The sequence below is a fragment of the Cheilinus undulatus genome, linkage group 23, assembly GCF_018320785.1.
Source record: "Cheilinus undulatus linkage group 23, ASM1832078v1, whole genome shotgun sequence".
Lineage (NCBI taxonomy): Eukaryota > Metazoa > Chordata > Actinopteri > Labriformes > Labridae > Cheilinus > Cheilinus undulatus.
Window position 1 is genome coordinate 29,220,587 of NC_054887.1, and position 19,390 is coordinate 29,239,976.

The following is a 19,390-nucleotide window of genomic DNA, read 5'->3' on the forward strand; positions in this document are numbered from 1 at the left end:
CTACATTTGATGCTAAAATGCTGTGTTTTAAATGATTGATGGAAAATCTGTGCAAGAAACAGATCTTTGAGGTTGATTCTTATGCATGGATATTGCACTGTCTAAAACATGACCAAAAAAGAATGAAAAAGAACTGATCAGAAAATCCCAAAAAATGAGGAAATAATTTACAAAAAAATGATGAAAATAATGACAAAAAAGAAAAAATACAAAAAAAAACCCCCAGCAAAAATAATGTGAAAATTATTGATAAAAAAATGAATAAAAAAACTGACCAAAAATTGTAAAAAAACTGAGGAAATAATTGACAAAAAAAATGATGAAAAAAAAGACCAATAAATAAATAAATAAATAAATAAATAAAAATAAAATAAAAAAAAAATCACAAAAAAGGGGAAATAATTGACATAAAAACGATGGGGGAAAAAGTCAACAAAAATTTTGAAAAAAGTAAAAAAAAAAAAAAATAGAAATAACACAAAGAGATTAAAAAATTATTGACAAAACAATTATGGAAAAAATAGAGAAAAAGATTGATTAAAAAAATGTGAAACTTATTTACAAAAAATGACCCCCCCCCCAAAAAAAAAAACCTGGCCAAAAATAGCACAAAATGAGGAAATTATTACCAAAAAAATTGTTAAAAAAGAATGCCAACAAAAATGACAAAAACGTTTTAAAAAAGTAAAAAAATATATATTATTTTATTAAAAAATAATGAAAGAAATGACCAAAATAAATAAATAAATAAAAAAAGAGGAAATAATAATAAAAAAAAGATAATTATAGGGAGTCTTGGCTAAAGCCACTACCTGTTGCTATAGATTTTTTGTGTATACTGACATGTGAATTGGTGTTCATGAGTATGGTGGGGGTTGTACATTTCATCGGTCAAAGCGGGGCCTGGAAGAAAAAGCTGGGAACCACTGGCTTAAATCAAGATTGACTGACTGTCTCTTCGTCCCTGCTTTCCTTTGCTCATCCAAGGTCAGGGTGTGATGGCAGCAGGCTTAGCACATCAACTCATACATCCCTCTAACTAATGACATTTTCCAGTTCCTCTTGGGGAATTCTGAGATGTTCCCAGGCCAGTTGTGATATACAGTCCCCCCTGTGAGTTCTGGGTCTACCCTGGAGTCTCATCCCAGTCGGACATACCCAGAAAACCGCTATCCAGCAGCCATCTTTATCAGATGACTGAACCACCTCTGTTAACACTTTTTGACGCAGAGGAGCAGCAGCTCTACTCTGAGGTCTCCAGGGATATCTGAGCTCTTTGCCTTATCTCTAGAGCTGAGCCCAGACAATCTCCTGGAGAATGTCATTTCTGTGTGCTGCTTGTATCTGTGATTGCAGTCTTTCCGTTACTACCCAAAGATCATGACCTCAAGTGAGGGCTGGAATGAGGATAGACAGGTAAATTGAAAGCTTTGCCTTTCAGCTTAGCTCCTTCTTCACCATGGCAGTCCACTACGACATCTACAAAACTGCTGATGCTGCTCCGATCTGTCTGTGACTCCTATAGTCCATTCTTTCCTCACTTGTGAACATTAAATTATGCTTGCAGCAGATATTGTTGCTTATTACAAGCAACTAAGTCCAAAGATTTTGCTTTTTATATCATGAAATAAGATATTTATTTAGACTTGTAGACAAGGTTGGCTTATAAATACTTGGCTAGGATATTTTGACTTGAAATTATACAAATAAACTTGGTTAGATTTGAGTTTTTGACTGTGATATTAAACTCTCTTACCTGGACCACAACAGGCGTGATGGAGCTGCCGAACTGAAGAGTGAAGGTCATCAGCTGGTAACACAGCACACACCTAAAACACATGCCCACAGTTATTAATCACATATCAATAATTAATCAGCAGTGATCAGAAACATTTAATAAATGCAAAGTATTAATTTATGGCATCTTTTTCTCAGATTTAGCAAAAATTATTGGACTCTAAGTACCTGTTTGGACTCTCTCTCTTCTGGCTGGCTGACACAGCCACCTGCAGCACTTTGCCTATCACCCTTTTCACCTGCATCAAAGCATCATGGGAAGGTTTTGGTCCTAACTGCTGCAGTAAGAAGTCCCTGAGCTGAAAGAGGAGAGAAAGGATGATGTTGAGGTTCAACCAGCAGGGGGCAGCAGAAGCTCATTGGCTTACGCAAAGTGAGTGACTGGAGGAGAGCAAAAAGGCAAATTATCAATGTAAAAAGTCTTGCTGAATTTTCAATATTCTAATTGATCAATTACATACTGAGGCAATATTCTAATATAAAGTGAAATATTTTATGTGTATACAATTTTCTGTGCACAAATGAACAGCAATGAATGAATTAACACAAGAAATGACTGAAATAAAATAACAAAATTATTGACATTAACATGGCTTTAAACAATAAATAATTTAAAAGAAGCAAAATTTGAAGTTTGAACCAAAAATTAATGACAAAAAATAGCAGTAAAAGAGCTAGTTTACCTTTATGGCCCGCCCCCTCTGCCCCTGATTGGTCGTCACTATGCTGGTGTCATGCATGAAGGAAGTGAGTGGGTTTGATGATGTCACCAGGATGTAAACATTCACCATGGCAACCACACCAGGAGGCAGGGCTCCCACAGGTGAGTGACTGTAGAGATGAAGAGGACACATGAAAACACAGGACAGGTGAGTTTTATGCAGGTGATCAGATTGAAGCTTACCTGTCCACACCCTCTGGCAGCTCCTGATTGGTCGATCCACAGGAGTGAGGCCTCATAGGTAAGTCAGAGCCTTTGAGGTGAAACACAGATAAAACAAACTTCAGCTACAAACATCCTGATGTGTTGTCATCCGCCTGATCAGGTGATTCATTTCTTTTGTGACTCACCTGTCAGGTGTGAGCGACTGATGAACTGACAGAGCCCTCCTCCTACATCAGAGAACGCCTCCATCAGCTCAGGTAGCAGGTTCACCTAAAGCAGACGGAAAGTTACTATAATTATGCTTAGCCTGTCTCAAGGGGTTGATAGAGATATTTGTGCCACATTTTTTTGAGGCTGTTTTGCTACGTTTGATGCTAAAATGCTGTGTTTTGATTGGTGGAAATTGGGACTGATTTTTATGCATGGATATTGCATTCTCAAAAATAAAATGATGAAAGAAAGACCAAAGGATAATGGAAAAAAACTGATAAAAAAAATCACAAAAAATAAGGATATAATTTACAAAAAAATGATGAAAAATAATAACAAAAAAGACCAGAAAACCCAGCAAATATTAAGAAATAAATAACAAAAAGGAGGAAAAAACCTGACCAAAACTTGCAAAAAATGAGGAAATAATTGACAAAAAATGATGAAAAAAAATGCCCCCCAAAAAACTGACCAAAAAAAAATAAATAAATAAAAAATAAGTGACAAAAAATTGGGGAAATAATTGACATAAAAATAAAGGGAAAAAAGCCAACAAAAATGACCAAAAAAAAACCCAAATAAGAGAATTATTGCCAAAAAAATAATGAAAAAATAATGGAAAAAAAAAGACGAAAAAAAAAAAAAAACCTGGCCAAAAATGTGGGAAATAATTTACAAAAATGACCAAAAAAACTGACCAAAATTTGCAAAAATTAGGAAATAATTTATGATAATGCTCAGCCTGTACAGGTGAGACTCACCATCTGTTGAGGCTGCAGGTGAGAGAAGGAGATCTTTCTCAGACAGCTCCTCTCTGCAGAGCTAAGGCACAGCAACAGGCTCCACCCACCCACACCTGTAACCATGGAAACAAGGGAGAAAGTTGAACAAGAGATACATGATTTTGTTGATTGATTGTCATTGTTAGTAGTTCTTTTTCCAAAGTTTTTGAACAGTTTTTAATTAATTAATTCCTTACTCTAAATGATGCAAATCTTTTTAGACAGAGTGAAGAAGTTTGCCTGGATTTTTAATGAATAAAAACATCACATTTTTCAATAGTGGCTGTCTAAGACTTTTACTTTTGATGCCACAGGTTTAGACTGAATCTGCAGAGTTCATGTTTTCAGACAAATTGAGCTGTGGGTTTATATTTTCTCTTTCTGCACAAACAACCTGCTCCGAGAACTGTGATTTAAATTCAGAGAAATCTTTATTTTCCCAGTGATGGGGAGCGAAACTGTAGACTGAACAAATAAAGAACAAAAGAGAGAGGACGGGGACCGAGGAGGGGGAGAAGGGGGCTACAGGAAGCCCTGAGTCCAAACATGGAGCGAGACAGAAACAGAAACATGTGTTTGTGATTGTGGAGCTCACAGGAAATGTTCCTCTGTGATCTTTGGCTGCAGACTCCACTCTTTCTGTTCTCTGAGGTTCACAGTGAAGTTTGTTCACTGTGCTCACGGTGTGGATTATAAAACTCTCTTTATACGCTTCATCTGTCTGCTGAGGACTTTATTTCCCTTTATTTCACATGAATCAGAGACACTTTTCAAGACAAGATTTTAAGTTAAAAAAATCACATTCTCTCTTAAGCTTCTTATTCCTCCATGCTGACAATAGCCAGGCTAGAGGCACATGATGGAAGTTCACAGAGGCCTGACCACAGAAATGGCTGGACCCTTTATAGTTGCAGTGATGTAATGATAACCCTAAGCTGAGTCTCCAGTCTCAGATCTGTGGTTGAAGCCTGGCCTGCCTACAGCAACGGCTGGGCCCCTGACAGACCAGATTTGGACCCATTAAACCCATGTGCACTTGATCAATGGCCTTTGGCCTAGCAGTCATCATTTGGAAACTTGGTCTTTCTTGTATTCTCTTTTTTGCCATCCTAAATTTTGCGCAGGCTTGTAGAAGGCCATCCATAATCCAAATGTTAGGTTAAATTGGCACATTTCTAACATTTTAGAAAAAAAGGGTTTCGATTTTGAAAAAGGCTACATTTTGCTAAACTGCTCTATATTCATTACATGGGATGTATTTCACAATCCTGGAAAACCTCCAATGCAAAGTGTTTTGGAAGGGCAGGACTTGGCAAAAATTCTTGGAAGCTGATAGGTTGAACTAAGCTTGACAAGTGCTGCTGAAGTTTATGAACAGTGGAGCTTGTTTGTGGATAAAACTTACACCGAGGCTAGTAGGGAGAAGTGCAAAGAGACAGCCAAGAGAAGCTCTCAGTGTGGCTCTTTGCTCTTGTTTAAATAAAGTAATGTGGTCCAGTTCTGCTAAAACTGCTGCTATGCTAAGGCTACATCCGTGCTAATTGCTACACAGGCAGCAGCCATTGCTACGAGCTTCAGTAAAACTAAACTCCACCTGTAGCTACCGCCTCATTCACCTCAAATGACGCCGATTGGTCAGCTTCATTCTCAGACCGGGAACAATCGTTTCAGGCAGGAACTTTGCAGGATGGATTTACTGAATGACGGACACGGAATCTGGAGGTCTATCTTTGCAAGGTTACCATTTTACTGAAGCAATAATCAATTGATAAATGTGTCCTTATGTTGCTTTAATAAGTAATGGTATTTATTCCAGTTGTCCTTTATCCTTGCCTGAATTGAGTATAGACCAGTGTTTCCCAAAGTGTTGGCCACGGCCCCTTAGTGGGCCCAAGAGGCACTGCAGGTGAGCCATGAAAAGTCAATTAAAACATCTAAAAACCATAGTAATGATATTTTTACAAAATGAATCACGTTTAATAATATTTTAAATGGTTAGAAAATACTTGAACACATGTTTTTAATTTTAATCACTGGAGTAACAAAGCACAGCCAGATGTTTTGCGGTGTCACGGTGTAACTGGTGTTGGATTAACTTGTGATACTCCTTTAAACATTCTACTATGTTGCCTGCAGACCAACTTTGAGAATTTTTAAGAGTCTTTGGAGACACAAAAGATACTAGGGCAGAGATTTTTTAGGTCACAAAGTACATTCAAAGAAACCAAAAGAAAATTTAACTGAGTTTACAGACCTCAAACATTTTTCAAGCAATGCAAATGGCTCTGAAAGCCAAGTGCTGGTGCTTATATCCTCTGTTTTTGAGAAAAAAACTTACGTGAGTCTCATGTTATGGTTGCATAAAGGTTTTAGTGGACCCCAGAGATTTTCAGATCTCAAACTGGGCCACAGCATACTGACGTTTGGGAATGGCTGATTTAGACTATTTGTAACCTCCATTTGAGTCCCAGTGAGACTGGGACCCTTAAATCTTTCCCCTTTCCTCCCTAATGAGCAGCCTTGGGTACAAGGTCAAATTCACTGTGACCTCAAATCAGCCCAACTTTTCATAAGAATTGAAGAGGAATGGGAGTTTCAGAAAACTCAGCACAAATCCACTTGGACAGAAGGGTTAACTAACTGGATTTTGGAGGTCAAAGGTAATTATTTCATTCAGAAATTTGACCCGAGATCACTAGATCTTAAATCCAAAGCTGACCCACCACTGTACTTTAACTGTCTGATGACTGTACACCTCACAGAAGCATGTCAGTACTAGTCCTCTTCATATTGTTTCATATAAACCAATATATAATAGATATTAAAACTATTTCAGTTCATCTGTTCGGATGTTTGTTTTCTGTTTTTTGTTGGTCCGAGCAGCTGCTCTCTGAAGTTTATGGAGGCCATAAAACTCTCCAGTCTGTCCTCCTCGTCTTCACCTGCTGGAACAAACATCAGGCCCCGCCCCCTGCTGTGCTCCTCTCATCAGGACAGGCAGATGCTGCTGTCAATCATCTCACACACCCGCTCCTGTCCTATCCTGCAGGTTTATGGAAAGAAATGAAAGAAAGCTATTTGAAGGACTAAAGGAGGTTTTGAAAATACTCTAACATTTGGGGCAGAACAATTTGTGAAAACTGCAATTTTTTTTCACAATATTGCCATTGCGATTTAATATGCAATTATTTTTAGGTTCCTCATCTTATGTATTATTCACCAAACACAAGCAATAAATTGTTCTACATTACAACTAACACAGTGTGATAAATTAACCTAGGGATGAAAGATTGAAAAAACTATATATATATATATATATATATATATATATATATATATATATATATATTATTGTGATTTTGGCTCATATAGCAAATTTGGTGTCAACTGTTATACTAAAGGGGATAATGATTTTTTTTTGTTATTCTTGTTTCGATAAAGAAAATTATATACATGTACTGGAAAAGTTGGATTTTTAAAAAAAATCTCTGTTCTAAAAAAGACACAAATGTTTGCAGAATGTGTGGAATAAAAAATCTCTGCTGAAAAAAAAAATGTATTAAACTGGTATTTTGACACATTTCAGGTTAAGGAAATATTGCACTATCTGTGATTTGAACATTGCAGCAGGCCATATTGTTATTTAATCTAATTTGCGATTAATTGCCAAGCCCTACTAATATTATATCTACATGTTATTTAAAGTAGAATGTGTCTTATTCTAATTTTCACTGGGAGGCATAGTAATATGAGTAAGGACAGCTTCAATGGGGAATTATTGGTATCAGCATTTGAAAATTTCAGCTAATCTGTACTGGTGATTCAGCAGCATAAATTAGCTAAAACTTTGGGTGAGTGTATTCTAAAGTCTGTGTCTGCTATTAGAGTCACTGAAAATTTAAAACATTGTCCAGTTTGTTCTGCAGCTGCTCTGTTGGTCCAACAGGAAGTCTCCACCCAACACTCTTACAAAAACACACACGGGCCTTAGGTCATTAGAGTAAGAGTTTAAAGAGAGTGAATCAGGCGTCTGTTTACATGTTTATATGCTGCAGTCTCAATGATCTGATTCTTGTGTGAATGTTTCTGATGTCTGATAATGGTTTCACAATGTATCATAAACTTTATTTTTATTATAGGGAGTACAATCAAGCTTTGAGTGGGATCTTTAAATTAAGAACAATAAATGTCAAAGACGTGGACAGAAGTTGTGCTAAAGTGAGGGAATGTTCCTATATGACTTTAAATGGCCTCTGGTTTGCACAGTGTTCCCAGCATGCCCAGAGGAAAAGTGCAGCCTCAAATGGCTCCCATAAAGTCATGAAGTCATGTTGTTTACAGGAAGGGCTTGGCGTTTAAGTGGTAACCATATGGGAAAACTGTTGCTGGGCAACAGAAACACAGACACTAAAAGATAACTTGTTCTTCCTGGCTTTCTATATGGAAATGTTCACATTACTTTATTTCTTTGAGCTTAAATGCCACACAGAGAAGTCCTATAAGTGCCAACAAATGTAATATCTAGTGAACTTCAGGCTTTCAGAGCAATTTGACTCACAATGTCATGATATCACTAGAATGTGGGAGTGCAAGAGCTGGTTAGCCATAAACTATGCTAGCTGAACACAAACCCTGCTGGCTTAACCGGAGCTTCTACCAACAGAGAGCTGCAGCTAAAATGTTTTTAAACCTTGAGCACCAACTACAGGTGACATTTCAGGTGGTGAGGTTTGTTTTCAGGTCTGTATAACTTTGTTCAGCATTATCACTATAAGGCTGTGTGGCCATAGCCAGCTTTTGTTGCACTGATAGCATTTCCAGAGCGCTTCTCTCCAACACTTACTGATGCTATGATGAGACAAAAAAAAATCTTGCTTTCCTTTATTGAAGGAAATCTTGTCCTGACAGAGGCAGCAGCTGCAGACCTGTAAACTACCCTCGAAATAAAGATGAAGAAAGCAGAGTCAGATTGGTATTTCCATGGGCATAGCACAGGGGGAAAAAGGGTACCGATTACCTGGGCCCACAGTAGTGAGGGGCCCTTGGTATCTCTTCTGTTACTGTCAGAAGTCCCACCCCTGCCTGATTTAGATTGGTGAGTGAGGGAGAAGTGGCAGAAGCTGTTCCAAAAGTTGAACAGTTTTCAACTGTGCTTTAAGCACAAGTGTACTGCTACAGCGCCCCCTTCAGGTGAATCAGTATATCCTCACCTGTGTTCAGTCGTAGCGAGCTGCTCGTCTCAGCGTAGCGTGACATCTCAGCCTGGTAGTGGAGCTGCTGGAGGACCCGTTGGTACAGCTGGACCTCCGTGTCAGACGCTGAGCGACGGCCTGTCAGAACCACAACCCGGCGCCGATGTGGGGGGGACTCAGACCGGATCTGGACCTGGAGAGGAGGAGGTTGGCAAAGAGGATCATCTTATGTTATTTGAACAAACAGATCCATAAACTGAACTAAGACTCAGCAGTTGATTTTTAGCCTAGCTTAGCACAAACACTGGAAACAGAGGGAAACTGCTAGCCTGGGCTATGCTAGGCATGAGGAGCTAACAAGTCAAAACAGATAAAGTTATGTAGCTGTAGCTGTTTTTAGGGTTATCTTCACATGTGAACTCTTCTTCTCTGTCTTTTAAAGGAGTAGACTCTATCTTAGATTTAACTTCAGAGATCTTCAATGTTAACAGACGCTCTGCTCCTCACAGTGTTTTTAAACTCTTGCTATCTGCTGCTGCTGGAATCAATCAAACTGAAGGTTTCTGTCCAAAAACATGAACACATTTTTGTCCAGTCAGCCAACAAACTTCACTCAGATTCAGGGGAAAAATAAAATACCAGCTGATAACATTTAAGACTCTCTCCATGCTAAAGCTGAGGATGAAAGTCCGGTTTTGGGTGGTTTATACAAAACAAGCTTATGTTAAGATTGTTTTCTCCCTCCTTTCCTGTCAGTGGTGGCCCTCACAAGTGTACAAATACCAGCCTGTCAGTTCATGTGGGTGTCTGTGTCAGGTAACAGGGACTAAATATAATCATGATGGACTGAGTGACAGCGGCTCCACACAGACTCCAATCTGCTCACTGCTGGTAAATTCAAATAAAATCTTTAGAACTTTTACAGGCTGTCATTTTTTCTCTGTGTAAATTATGTTTGATAAAATGATCTTTCTCTGACAAATGGCTCCATGATGCTTTGGGGGAGGTAAACAGGAAGTCTCTTGTTGTCATGGATCATGTCCAATATCACACCCTATTGACTAAATCAGTGGTTTCCAAATGGTGTGCCAAGAGGCAAGTCTCGGTGTGGTGGAAGACCAAAATACTCAAGAGGCTCTAAAAGAGATTGCAGAAACCCGTCTCAATATTGCCTCACTTGAATTGAGTTTATGTAACTCAGGGTAAGAAATTGCATGAAGTTAGCTTGAGTTGCAAACTGCTGACTTGACTTTAATAAATTAATTTAATTGGTTGTTACCCATCTTTTTTTGAGTGATACTGTAACATCTTTTATGTAGGCTTTTTTGTATGAATATGGATATGGTGTGCCTTGTAATATGCATAATATAATTAAAAAAATATCTCATTACAACCCCAATTCCAAAAAAGTTTGGATGCTGTGTAAAATATAAATAAAAACAGAATTCAACAAATTCTCATGAACCCATATTTTCTCCACAACAGAACATAAATAACATACCGGATGTAAAAACTGAGACATTTTACCATTTCATAAAAAATACATTGCCTCATTTTAAATTCGATGGCAGCAACACATCTCAAAAAAGTAGGGATGGATCAACAAAATGCTGGAAAAGTAAGTTACTAGAGAAAAACAGCTGTAAGAGCACCTTGCATCTAATTAGGTTAATAGCCACCAGGCTATCAACATGACTGGGTATCAAAGGAGCATTTTAGGACGCTTTCCCATTAGGCCCAGTTGTTCTGAACCACGCCACGGCACAATTCCTCCCCCTCCCCCCTCCCCCCAGCTTGCTTTCACACTAGCAATATCGAACCGTGCCCGGGCCCACTTGTGTATCTACTCAGTCTGCAACAGCAGGTGGCGGTATGCATGTAGCTGAGTTTACAACCCCACAAAGGAGGAGAAAGAGGAAGAAGCTACCATGGCAACCACTGAGGTCAGGACCTGAGCGAAGACTGTTTTTGTTTTGACCCAGCAAAAAGTCTGTCCTGCAGCCATGGATGATTAACATCACTTTTTAAGATGCCAGCAACTTTGCTCTTCGTACCTGCACATCTACTACAGCTCAGAGGATTAAATGGGCTCGCGCTGCGCAGATACAGCGGTTTTCAAGGTGACAGGAGACTTTTATTGCCTTTGCACCTCCTCTCACTGACTCCAACTTGTGTTCATCCCTAAGGTGAGTCACAACAGACCGTTTATTGACTGGATTCTGATGATTTCCTCTTTTTATTGAGGAAAAATGTGAATAAATTGACGCGCTGTTGAAAGAAGTTTAGTTTATACAATGACGTCATAAAGCTGATACGACGCTCTGTCCCGTATCCGAGCACGGTTGCATTCACATCTCATCCAAACCGTGCCAGAGTCCACTTGAATCGCCCCCGAGACCACCTTCCCAAGTGGGCCCGGGCCCAGTGCCCGGGTGCGGTTCGTTTGCATTCACACTACCCAAACGAACCGGACTTTGGGCTCAAGTGCACTTAGATCTGGGACCAGGCCCCTAATGTGAAAGCACCCTTAGAGAGGTAGAGTCTCTCAGAAGTAAAGATGGGCAAAGGTTTACCAATCTATGAAAATCTGTGTCTAAAAATGTGGAAAAATTTCAGAAAATTTTCCTCAATGTTAAATTGCAAAGACTTTATATATACAACCATATACAGTCCATAATTTCATCAAAAGATTGAGAGAATCTGGAGAAATCTCTGTGAGCAAGGGACAAGATCAGGCCCTCAGGTTACACCGCATTAAAAAAGGCATGATTCTGACCTAGAAACACTGCCTGAGCTCAGGAAAACTTCAAGAAATAATTGCCGGTCAACATGGTTCACCATGTCATCCACAAATGTAAGTTAAAGCTGTATTATGCAAAGTGCAATCTTCTGCAATCCAGAAGTGCTGCCGTCTTCTTAGGGATAAAGCTCATTTAAAATGGACTGCGGTAGAATGGAAAACTGTTCTGTGGTCAGATGAATCAAAGTTGAAGGCAACATTTCTTTCAGGAAAGGCACAACAACCTGGCTTCACAAAAGGGGATGGGACACAATGGTAATAGTGGCTCTGTCCCAACTATTTTTGAGAGATGTTTCTGCTGTCAAATTCAAAATGAGCTAATATTTTTCAAAATGTCTCGGTTTCAACATCTGATGATGTTTATGTTCTATTTTTAGCGCCCCAACTTTTTTGGAATTAGGATTGTAAAAATCCAACAGCAAAACTGTAAATGTTTTTTTTTTTTAATTTTGGTTTCTGGAATCCGCAACAGAGCAGGACCTCCTCTTTGATTTCTTTGAATATAATATCATTTTTCATTTCAAATGTTTATCCATGTTTTTGTCTTTGTAGACAGCCCTAACCCTTTAGTCTTTCTGTTATTGTTAGATTTTTGTGTTCATTTATCAATATTTTTGTAAACCTCTTAAATGCAGGATTTTAAGAGCATTATTTGAAAAACAGCAGTTATTCAAAATTTGTAAAGTTGATCAAATGCAGATTGATAAAACTAATAGATCTAAAGTGTTCCATTTCTTGGAGGAAAACGCTCTGAATCCTCCTGGTTGAGATTTATCTTGATGTTCAAAAGTGGGAATAGGAAATTGAACAAAGAATTCCAGATTTGTCATCTAATTTGTGATGTTTTGAGCACCTTAAAAGAAATTGTATTCGTTATAAAAAGTTCAAAGGTGAAATTATGAGCAGACTGACAGAAACAGTGCGTGTGTGTTCTAAATAGGTGAACTGAACCTTTAAAGTCTTTGGTGTTTTGCTGACTGAGGCAGAAACATGAAGCTCAGTGGTCAGTGGTCAGTTATTTAAAACCACAGAAGAAGAAAAACGGATGGTTTGCGATGCTGCGGAGGAGAACAGAGAAGAAGAAACTCAGTGATTTTAGCTGGTGTGTGTGTGTTTGTGTTAGTATTCAGCTAGCGTGTGTGTTGTGTAAGGAGTTGGCAGACATTGTGTCTCCATCAGCCGACTTCTCTTCCTCTCAGAGTTCAACAATCAGAGATTCAGACTCAATATTTTCACAATAAAGGTCTGTGGATTCAAAGGAAGAAAAACACTGTGATTAGTAGAGACAGTGAAGGACTGTGGGACTGTAGAGCAGGAATGTGTTTAAAGGAAAGTCAGTTAAGGTTGTTTTTGATACGTAACATAACGTAAAATAGTCTACAGAACACTTTAACTTAAGTATAATACATCTGGTTCGTAAGGCTGATGTGAAAAGGAGGAATGACTGCAAACAAACAGCTGCACACTGTCTGAATCAGTGGTTGGCAACCTTTTGATTTACACCTAAGATCAAGTCAAAACTTCAAGGAACACCAAATCCATATCTACACAAAATTGCCTTTGAAAAATGTGTTACAGTAAAACAAGCATACAGTGTTATTTCAGGCAGGCCAGGTAGTCTAGCACTGCTATATGCTGGCATATTTAAACTGCTCTAACCTGGCTATGCTTTGCTGCTCCCTCTCCAAGCCCCTTTTTACAACCCTCCTCCACCCCAGCCTCCTCCTTTGTTAATGTTACCCACCCCAGCCTCCTAAATAGCACAAATCTTCACCTCCTCCACCCCAGCCGCCTCCACTTTGAATGTGGTTGTTTTTCTTATATTTGTGTAAAATGTTGACAATATTAATTTAAATACCTAAATGTGGCATGGATGTGCAGTTATAGTAATATCACAGGGTTGGCTGCAGCTGTGGTGGAAATGCCCAAAGTAATAATCCATGTGGAACAGAAATCATGGAGATGCTGTATATGCTTGTCTGTGTGCAGCTTCCTCTCTCTGACATCGCTTCATTAATACATGACTGTCAGATCCTCTTTTTGTGTATATGTGTAGCACATTTGATAACATGGAGTGAAAACACTAAATTTCCCCTCAGGGGATTAATAAACTGTCTCCTTCTTCAGCTTGTTGAAACTGTAGTTTAAGTGTGTATTATTGTGTAGTTGTGTGTGCAGTGAAGCTTAACTCTGTGTCCACAAACACGCACACTAATGAGCTCTCATACCACAGACTGACCGAGCGAGTCATCATCATCATCATCATCTTCATCACATGACCTCCTCAGACTCTGATCACATGACCCGACTGAACCCACTCCTCAGTTAACATCTGGCTAACGTGACTTCATAAACAGAGGAGGATTCAGTGAGCTGTGGGTTTAATCACACAAACATCCTGACCGACATTCACGGTTTGGCGTCCACGCTGACTGGAGCTCGCGCCTCAGAGTGTTCACTTCTCTTTAGGAACCTCAGGATTAACTCTGGTTTCAGGGAGGATGTATGTCATTAGTTGGCTAGACTATTAAAGTGGGCACCCTTGGTATTTGGCACCAAGCAGAGAGCTAAAAACGAACTCCTGATTTCTTATTTTTTGGCATATTTTTCACATTTTAATGTTTCAGATCGTCAAACTGAGTAATGCAAAATACAGTTGTAAATGGGACCTATGACCCTATGTGAAAAACGTATTTCCCCCTAAACATAACTGGTTAAAGCCTTCAGTGGTGGACTGCTGTGTTTGGGATCATTCTCCTGCTGTATAACCCAAGTGTGCTTGAAGCTGAGTTCACAAACTGATGGCTGGACTTCTTCAAAATTTTCTGGTAGAGAGCAGAATGTTTGGGTCCAGCAGGTACAGCAAGTGGTCCAGGTCCTGAAGCAGCACAGCAGCCCTAGACCATCACACTACCACCACCATGTTTGACTGCTGGTAGCAGGCCGTCCCATTGGCTGGGCCACTGACAAACTGAGAGAATGAGTCCTCTCCAGTTGGATTTATTGATGATATCAATCGATGTCAAAACATTTTATTCATGCAAACTTTTAACCCGTTTCACCACTTTTCCCATCCATCATTTGCCTTTTTCTAATTTTCACTCATTGCTACATCATCTTATTGCAACTTTTGCCTCTTAAAGCTGTCTTTTGCCATTTTGTGACCATTTTTGCCATTTTGCATCAATTTTTGCCTATTTTTGCCTAATAGTTTGAGAAATTTAAACCTTTTATTCCCTTGTCACCCATTGTGGGCATTTTTTTTTTACTGCTATTTGCCCCCTTTTTGCCCATATTTTTATTTTTTTCCCCTTTTCTACTTAGCCAAATGCCCCAACATCTTACTGAAACTTTTTTCCATTTTTGCCCATTTTAGACCATTTCTGCCTATGTTTTCTGCTTTTTGCTACTTTTTTGCAACTTCTTACACATTTTTTGCTGCTTAATGCCCATTTTTTGCCCATTTTGGCCACTTCCGTCGCCACCGTATCCAATTTTTGCACTTTATTTATGCCATAATTTTTTTAAACCTTTTTTGAGGCATTTTTGCCGCTTTTGACCCATGAATGCCATTTTTTTTACCTATTTTGACCAATTTTTACCTGGTCTTTTTTCACCCTATCCAATTTTTGCCACTTTTCATCAATTTTGCACCTTAATTCATTTATGCCACTTTTTACCCATTTATTTTCTTGTCCCTTTTAACAATTATTAAATTATTTTCCAAAAAGTTGTCTCATTTCCTACTACTTATTTGACATTTGTGTACATTATGGTCTAGCTATGAAGTCTGAAATTACTTTCCTTATCATTTATTTCATTGTTTGCATGCACATTTTTAGTAATTCTGTTTTATGTAAAGGGGCTTGCATTTTGATGAAGGCTATATTGTACTACAGCATAAACAAATAAAATTCATATTTTGTTTCTTTGATAAGTGTTGTTATTATTCAGGTTAAAATTAAATATGGTTATCACAGCTAAACTTTACAGTAGATCATGATTTTGCTGACCTTCAAGAGCCCCCAGTTTGGCTGGGCCCCAGAAAGCTCTCCCCTTTATTCCCCCCTTGGTTGTTGTGATATTGTTTTGCTGAAATGTTGTGTTGGTTTCACTCCAGATGTAACAATAGGTTCAACATTTGTTTCATCAATCCACAGAATATTTTCTCAGAAGTCTTGGGGATCGTCAGGATGTTTTTAGTAAAATGTGAGACAAGCCTTTGTGTTCTTTTTTCTCAGCAGTGGTTTTGGTCTTGGAACTCTCCCATGATGCCATTATCGCCCAGTATCTTTCTTATTGTTGAACCATGAACTCTGACCTTAACTGAGTCAGGTGAGGCCTGCAGGTATTTAGATGTTCTGAGTTCTTTTGTGACCTTCTTGATGAGTCGTCGATGCAGTCTTGGAGTCATTTTAGTAGGCTGGCCACTCCTGAGAAGGTTCACCGCTGTTTAAAGTTTTCTCCATTTGTGGATAATGGCTCTCACCGTGGTTTGCTGGAGACCCACATCCTTGGAAATGTCTTTGTAACCTTTTCCAGACTGATAGATTTAAATCACTTTGTTTCTATGGCGCTATGATGTGTTTCTTTTTGAGATGTCATAGCCTACTTCACTTTGTCAGACCGGTTCTATTTAAGTGATTTCTTGATCCTTAGGTGCGGCAGTAATCAGGCCTGAGCGTGGCTAGTGAAATCCTGGTCATATGCTTTGTCCAGACTGAAACACAGCTGCCATGTAGCCACTCTAGTTCTAGTTAATAGCTAACTCATGTGGTCTTCAACAAAATTTGTCACCTTTTATTACTCCACAAAATATCATTTCAGTATTTTTCTTCAGTTTCTTGGGTGCACGTGTCTTATTTGGGTACATTTTATTTGCATTGAGCATATAAGCATGTATAGAATCCTTATTTGTGCTCTTGTAAAGCACTTTAATAGCCTGCAGCTTCATGAATACTGTCTGGCCTTGCCTGTTTACAATGACACAGCTGAATCCCTTGATGCTTTCTTCCTCTATGCATGAAGAGGAAGAAAAGGGAAAGGAGCACATGGTAAACTATGAAGGCTACACAGTGTGTGTCTAATGGATGAGCTCCTCCTGACAGGATCAGCTGACTGTGACAGGGTCACACAGGTGAGAGAGGTCACGGTGTAAACTGGATAAGAGTGTTTTTACAGCTGCAGCAGTAAACTGCTTTCACTCTTTGATGTCTCATTCAAAACTAAACTTTGTCGATATGCTACTGTTAAATCATCCTCACTGTTTCTGTTTATGATAACTAAGGATATCAGGATTTTAACCATTTAAAAGATTCTAGTAAAAATCAAACAATAGCTGTTTAATATCACAGCAACCAAAACAGGAGTGCTTAACACTCAATATTGACTAATTTATTTATTTATTTCATACTTTTTAAAATTCACAATGTGAAAAACCCTGCATATTGTCTAAAATGAACAAAAATATTAATGTAAGAGTCTGCTGCAGCTTTAAAGAACTTATTTGTTTCATGCAAATAAATATGTAGACTTTTGGTGCCAACAATGAAGATTTTATGGGTGTCATACAAAGTTCTAGCTATCTAAAGTTGTTGCAATACCTTAACTTAAATGTTGACATGATTTTAGTTAAGACAAAACAGCATTGATATCTGTTTAAACTGTAAAAATAAAAACAGGTGCCCTAGACATCAAGAATGGCTTAGTTTGTTTTTTATTAATCAGAAAAAACTATTGTGCAAATTTGGGCTATCAGCAGGTTTATGCCTGATTTAGCCCTCCAACATTTAGGAGAGGGTGCCTGATCTGAGGTTTGTTGCTACTGGTTATTTTGTTCAAATAATCCTAAAGTGTGTCGGGTCCAGTAATTTTCTTGGTTGTTAATTTCCTCGACTAAAACTATGACTAAAAATGTTCGTCTACAACCCTTTTGTCTGTGACAAAAACTAGACTAAAACTAACAAAAACAGATCTATGATGACTAAAAATGACAAAAACTAAGTTTAGTTTTCGTCGACATGACCAAAACTAGACTAAAATGTAATTTAGTTGTCGTCGGACATTCAAAATCTGTGATCATTCTCCACTGTGAGTAAAGCACTCAAAAAACAATATATCTGTATCTATTCTGCCTCTCAGCAGTAGAAAGCAGGGACCCCAGGTTTAGCAGAGTGCAGAGAACCCACTACCATGATTTGGTACCAGATTTAGGCATAATGCTTGGACTAAAAGTAAAGACTAAAATGTGAGGACTTTTTATGGACTAAAATGAGACTAAAATGTTTTGAGTTTTCATCGACTAAAACTAGACCAAAACTGAAAAGGGCAGAAATGACTAAAATGTGAGAAAAACTAAAATGCATTTCAGTTAAAGACTAAAACTAAAACTAAAATTAAAAATAACTGCCAAAATGAACACTGTTGTGCAGCTCAGTCTGTTTCTCCTCTTATCCAGAATATGAAGCAGCCTGGTGGCTGAACCAGTCTCCGATGGCGTGCATGCCAATCAGTTGTGCCTCAAGTTACGCTTGCACTTTTAACATCCTCACCAAAAGCCCTTGAACTGTGATTTTATACGTTTGCAATGGCAAGAAAGAAAAACAGACTCTGTTTGTTTGAATCTTTTGCTAACGGCCTGTAATAAAAAAGTATCTTTTAACACCATGATCAGCAGCTGTCTTCATGCACAGAAAAGTCATTTCAGGGCTCTTACCAAGAAGATCAGGTCAGCAGCCAATGAATCAGATTTGCTGACTATTCTTGTCAGCCGTTCACATGGAGAGAGAAGTTTGATAAAGTTTTCAAACTTTAGCTGTGCAGTTAGAGTTGCAGGGAGATCGTAGTCCACAGAATATGTGGTGAGTGTGAGTTGTGGTACCAAGAGGTTTTGCATTGTGTAAACCGTAGCTGATAATTCCAGCGGGTTGAGGCTTCCTGCTGCTTGGTTTCATTCCTGACTGAATCTGCACAGCCTGCACAGGCGAGTACGCAAGGGTAGAAGTCTCCCACTATTTTTCAGCTAATTTCAACCACATCAGAGATGCCGCACGCTGCAAACGCGAATCTGGATAGTCAGCTAGAGATGTGTGCGCTACGCAGGAAAAATTTTCCACATCTTTTGCTGATGGGCTGATGAGCGTTCACAAGACTACCGTTGGCTGATGCCGATATTCCACCGATGCACTGGTCCATCACCAGTTACAATAAAACACATTTGATATTTAGGCTTCCTGCCAAAGGAATATCCATTGAGAGTGTGCAAAATGGGAAGCATAACCAAAAGGATGTCCCAAACTTTACAACAGATATTTCATTAAAATAACAGAGGCTGAACTTTAAGACATATTTCTGAAAACACCCAAAATATTGCTAATCTTACCACCTCCATAATAGTGGGGGATTTGGTGTGCCTCATGGTTCTATACTAGGTCCTCTGCATTTTGACATGTATGTTGATATATGTGAGAGTTTGCTTTGCCTTGTATCATTTTTCTATACTGCAGTGGACAGTGCTCTCTATCTATATATTTGTATGAAGATCCGAAGTACTTTGAGTGTTTTGGTACTTTTAAACTCCAGGGATTGCAGCATTCTAAAAAATATGTCAACAACAATAATAGAGACTTCTTTTCATGAAGTGTCAGACTGCTCCTTTAACAGCTGTTATCAGTCTTACTGCTGTTCACACAAACCAGCCAGGATCAGATCAGTTTAACCAACA

The 19,390-nt window shown here is 38.6% G+C and overlaps 1 protein-coding gene across 2 annotated transcripts in view; it reads right to left on the reverse strand.

The window, feature by feature from the left end:
- cped1 (cadherin-like and PC-esterase domain containing 1) overlaps positions 1–19,390 on the reverse strand; it is a 44,868-nt gene that overhangs the window by 16,832 nt on the left and 8,646 nt on the right. The window contains exons 3-9 of one of the 2 annotated variants that reach the window (XM_041780950.1): positions 8,886–9,060; positions 3,655–3,749; positions 2,869–2,953; positions 2,702–2,771; positions 2,481–2,628; positions 1,966–2,096; positions 1,757–1,829 (exon numbers count right to left, since the gene is read on the reverse strand). In XM_041780950.1, coding sequence (XP_041636884.1) covers positions 1,757–1,829; positions 1,966–2,096; positions 2,481–2,628; positions 2,702–2,771; positions 2,869–2,953; positions 3,655–3,749; positions 8,886–9,060 — 777 coding nt within the window. Of the gene's footprint in view, positions 1–1,756; positions 1,830–1,965; positions 2,097–2,480; positions 2,629–2,701; positions 2,772–2,868; positions 2,954–3,654; positions 3,750–6,617; positions 6,719–8,885; positions 9,061–19,390 lie in introns of those variants that run through there. The other variant, XM_041780951.1, reaches the window with a different exon arrangement.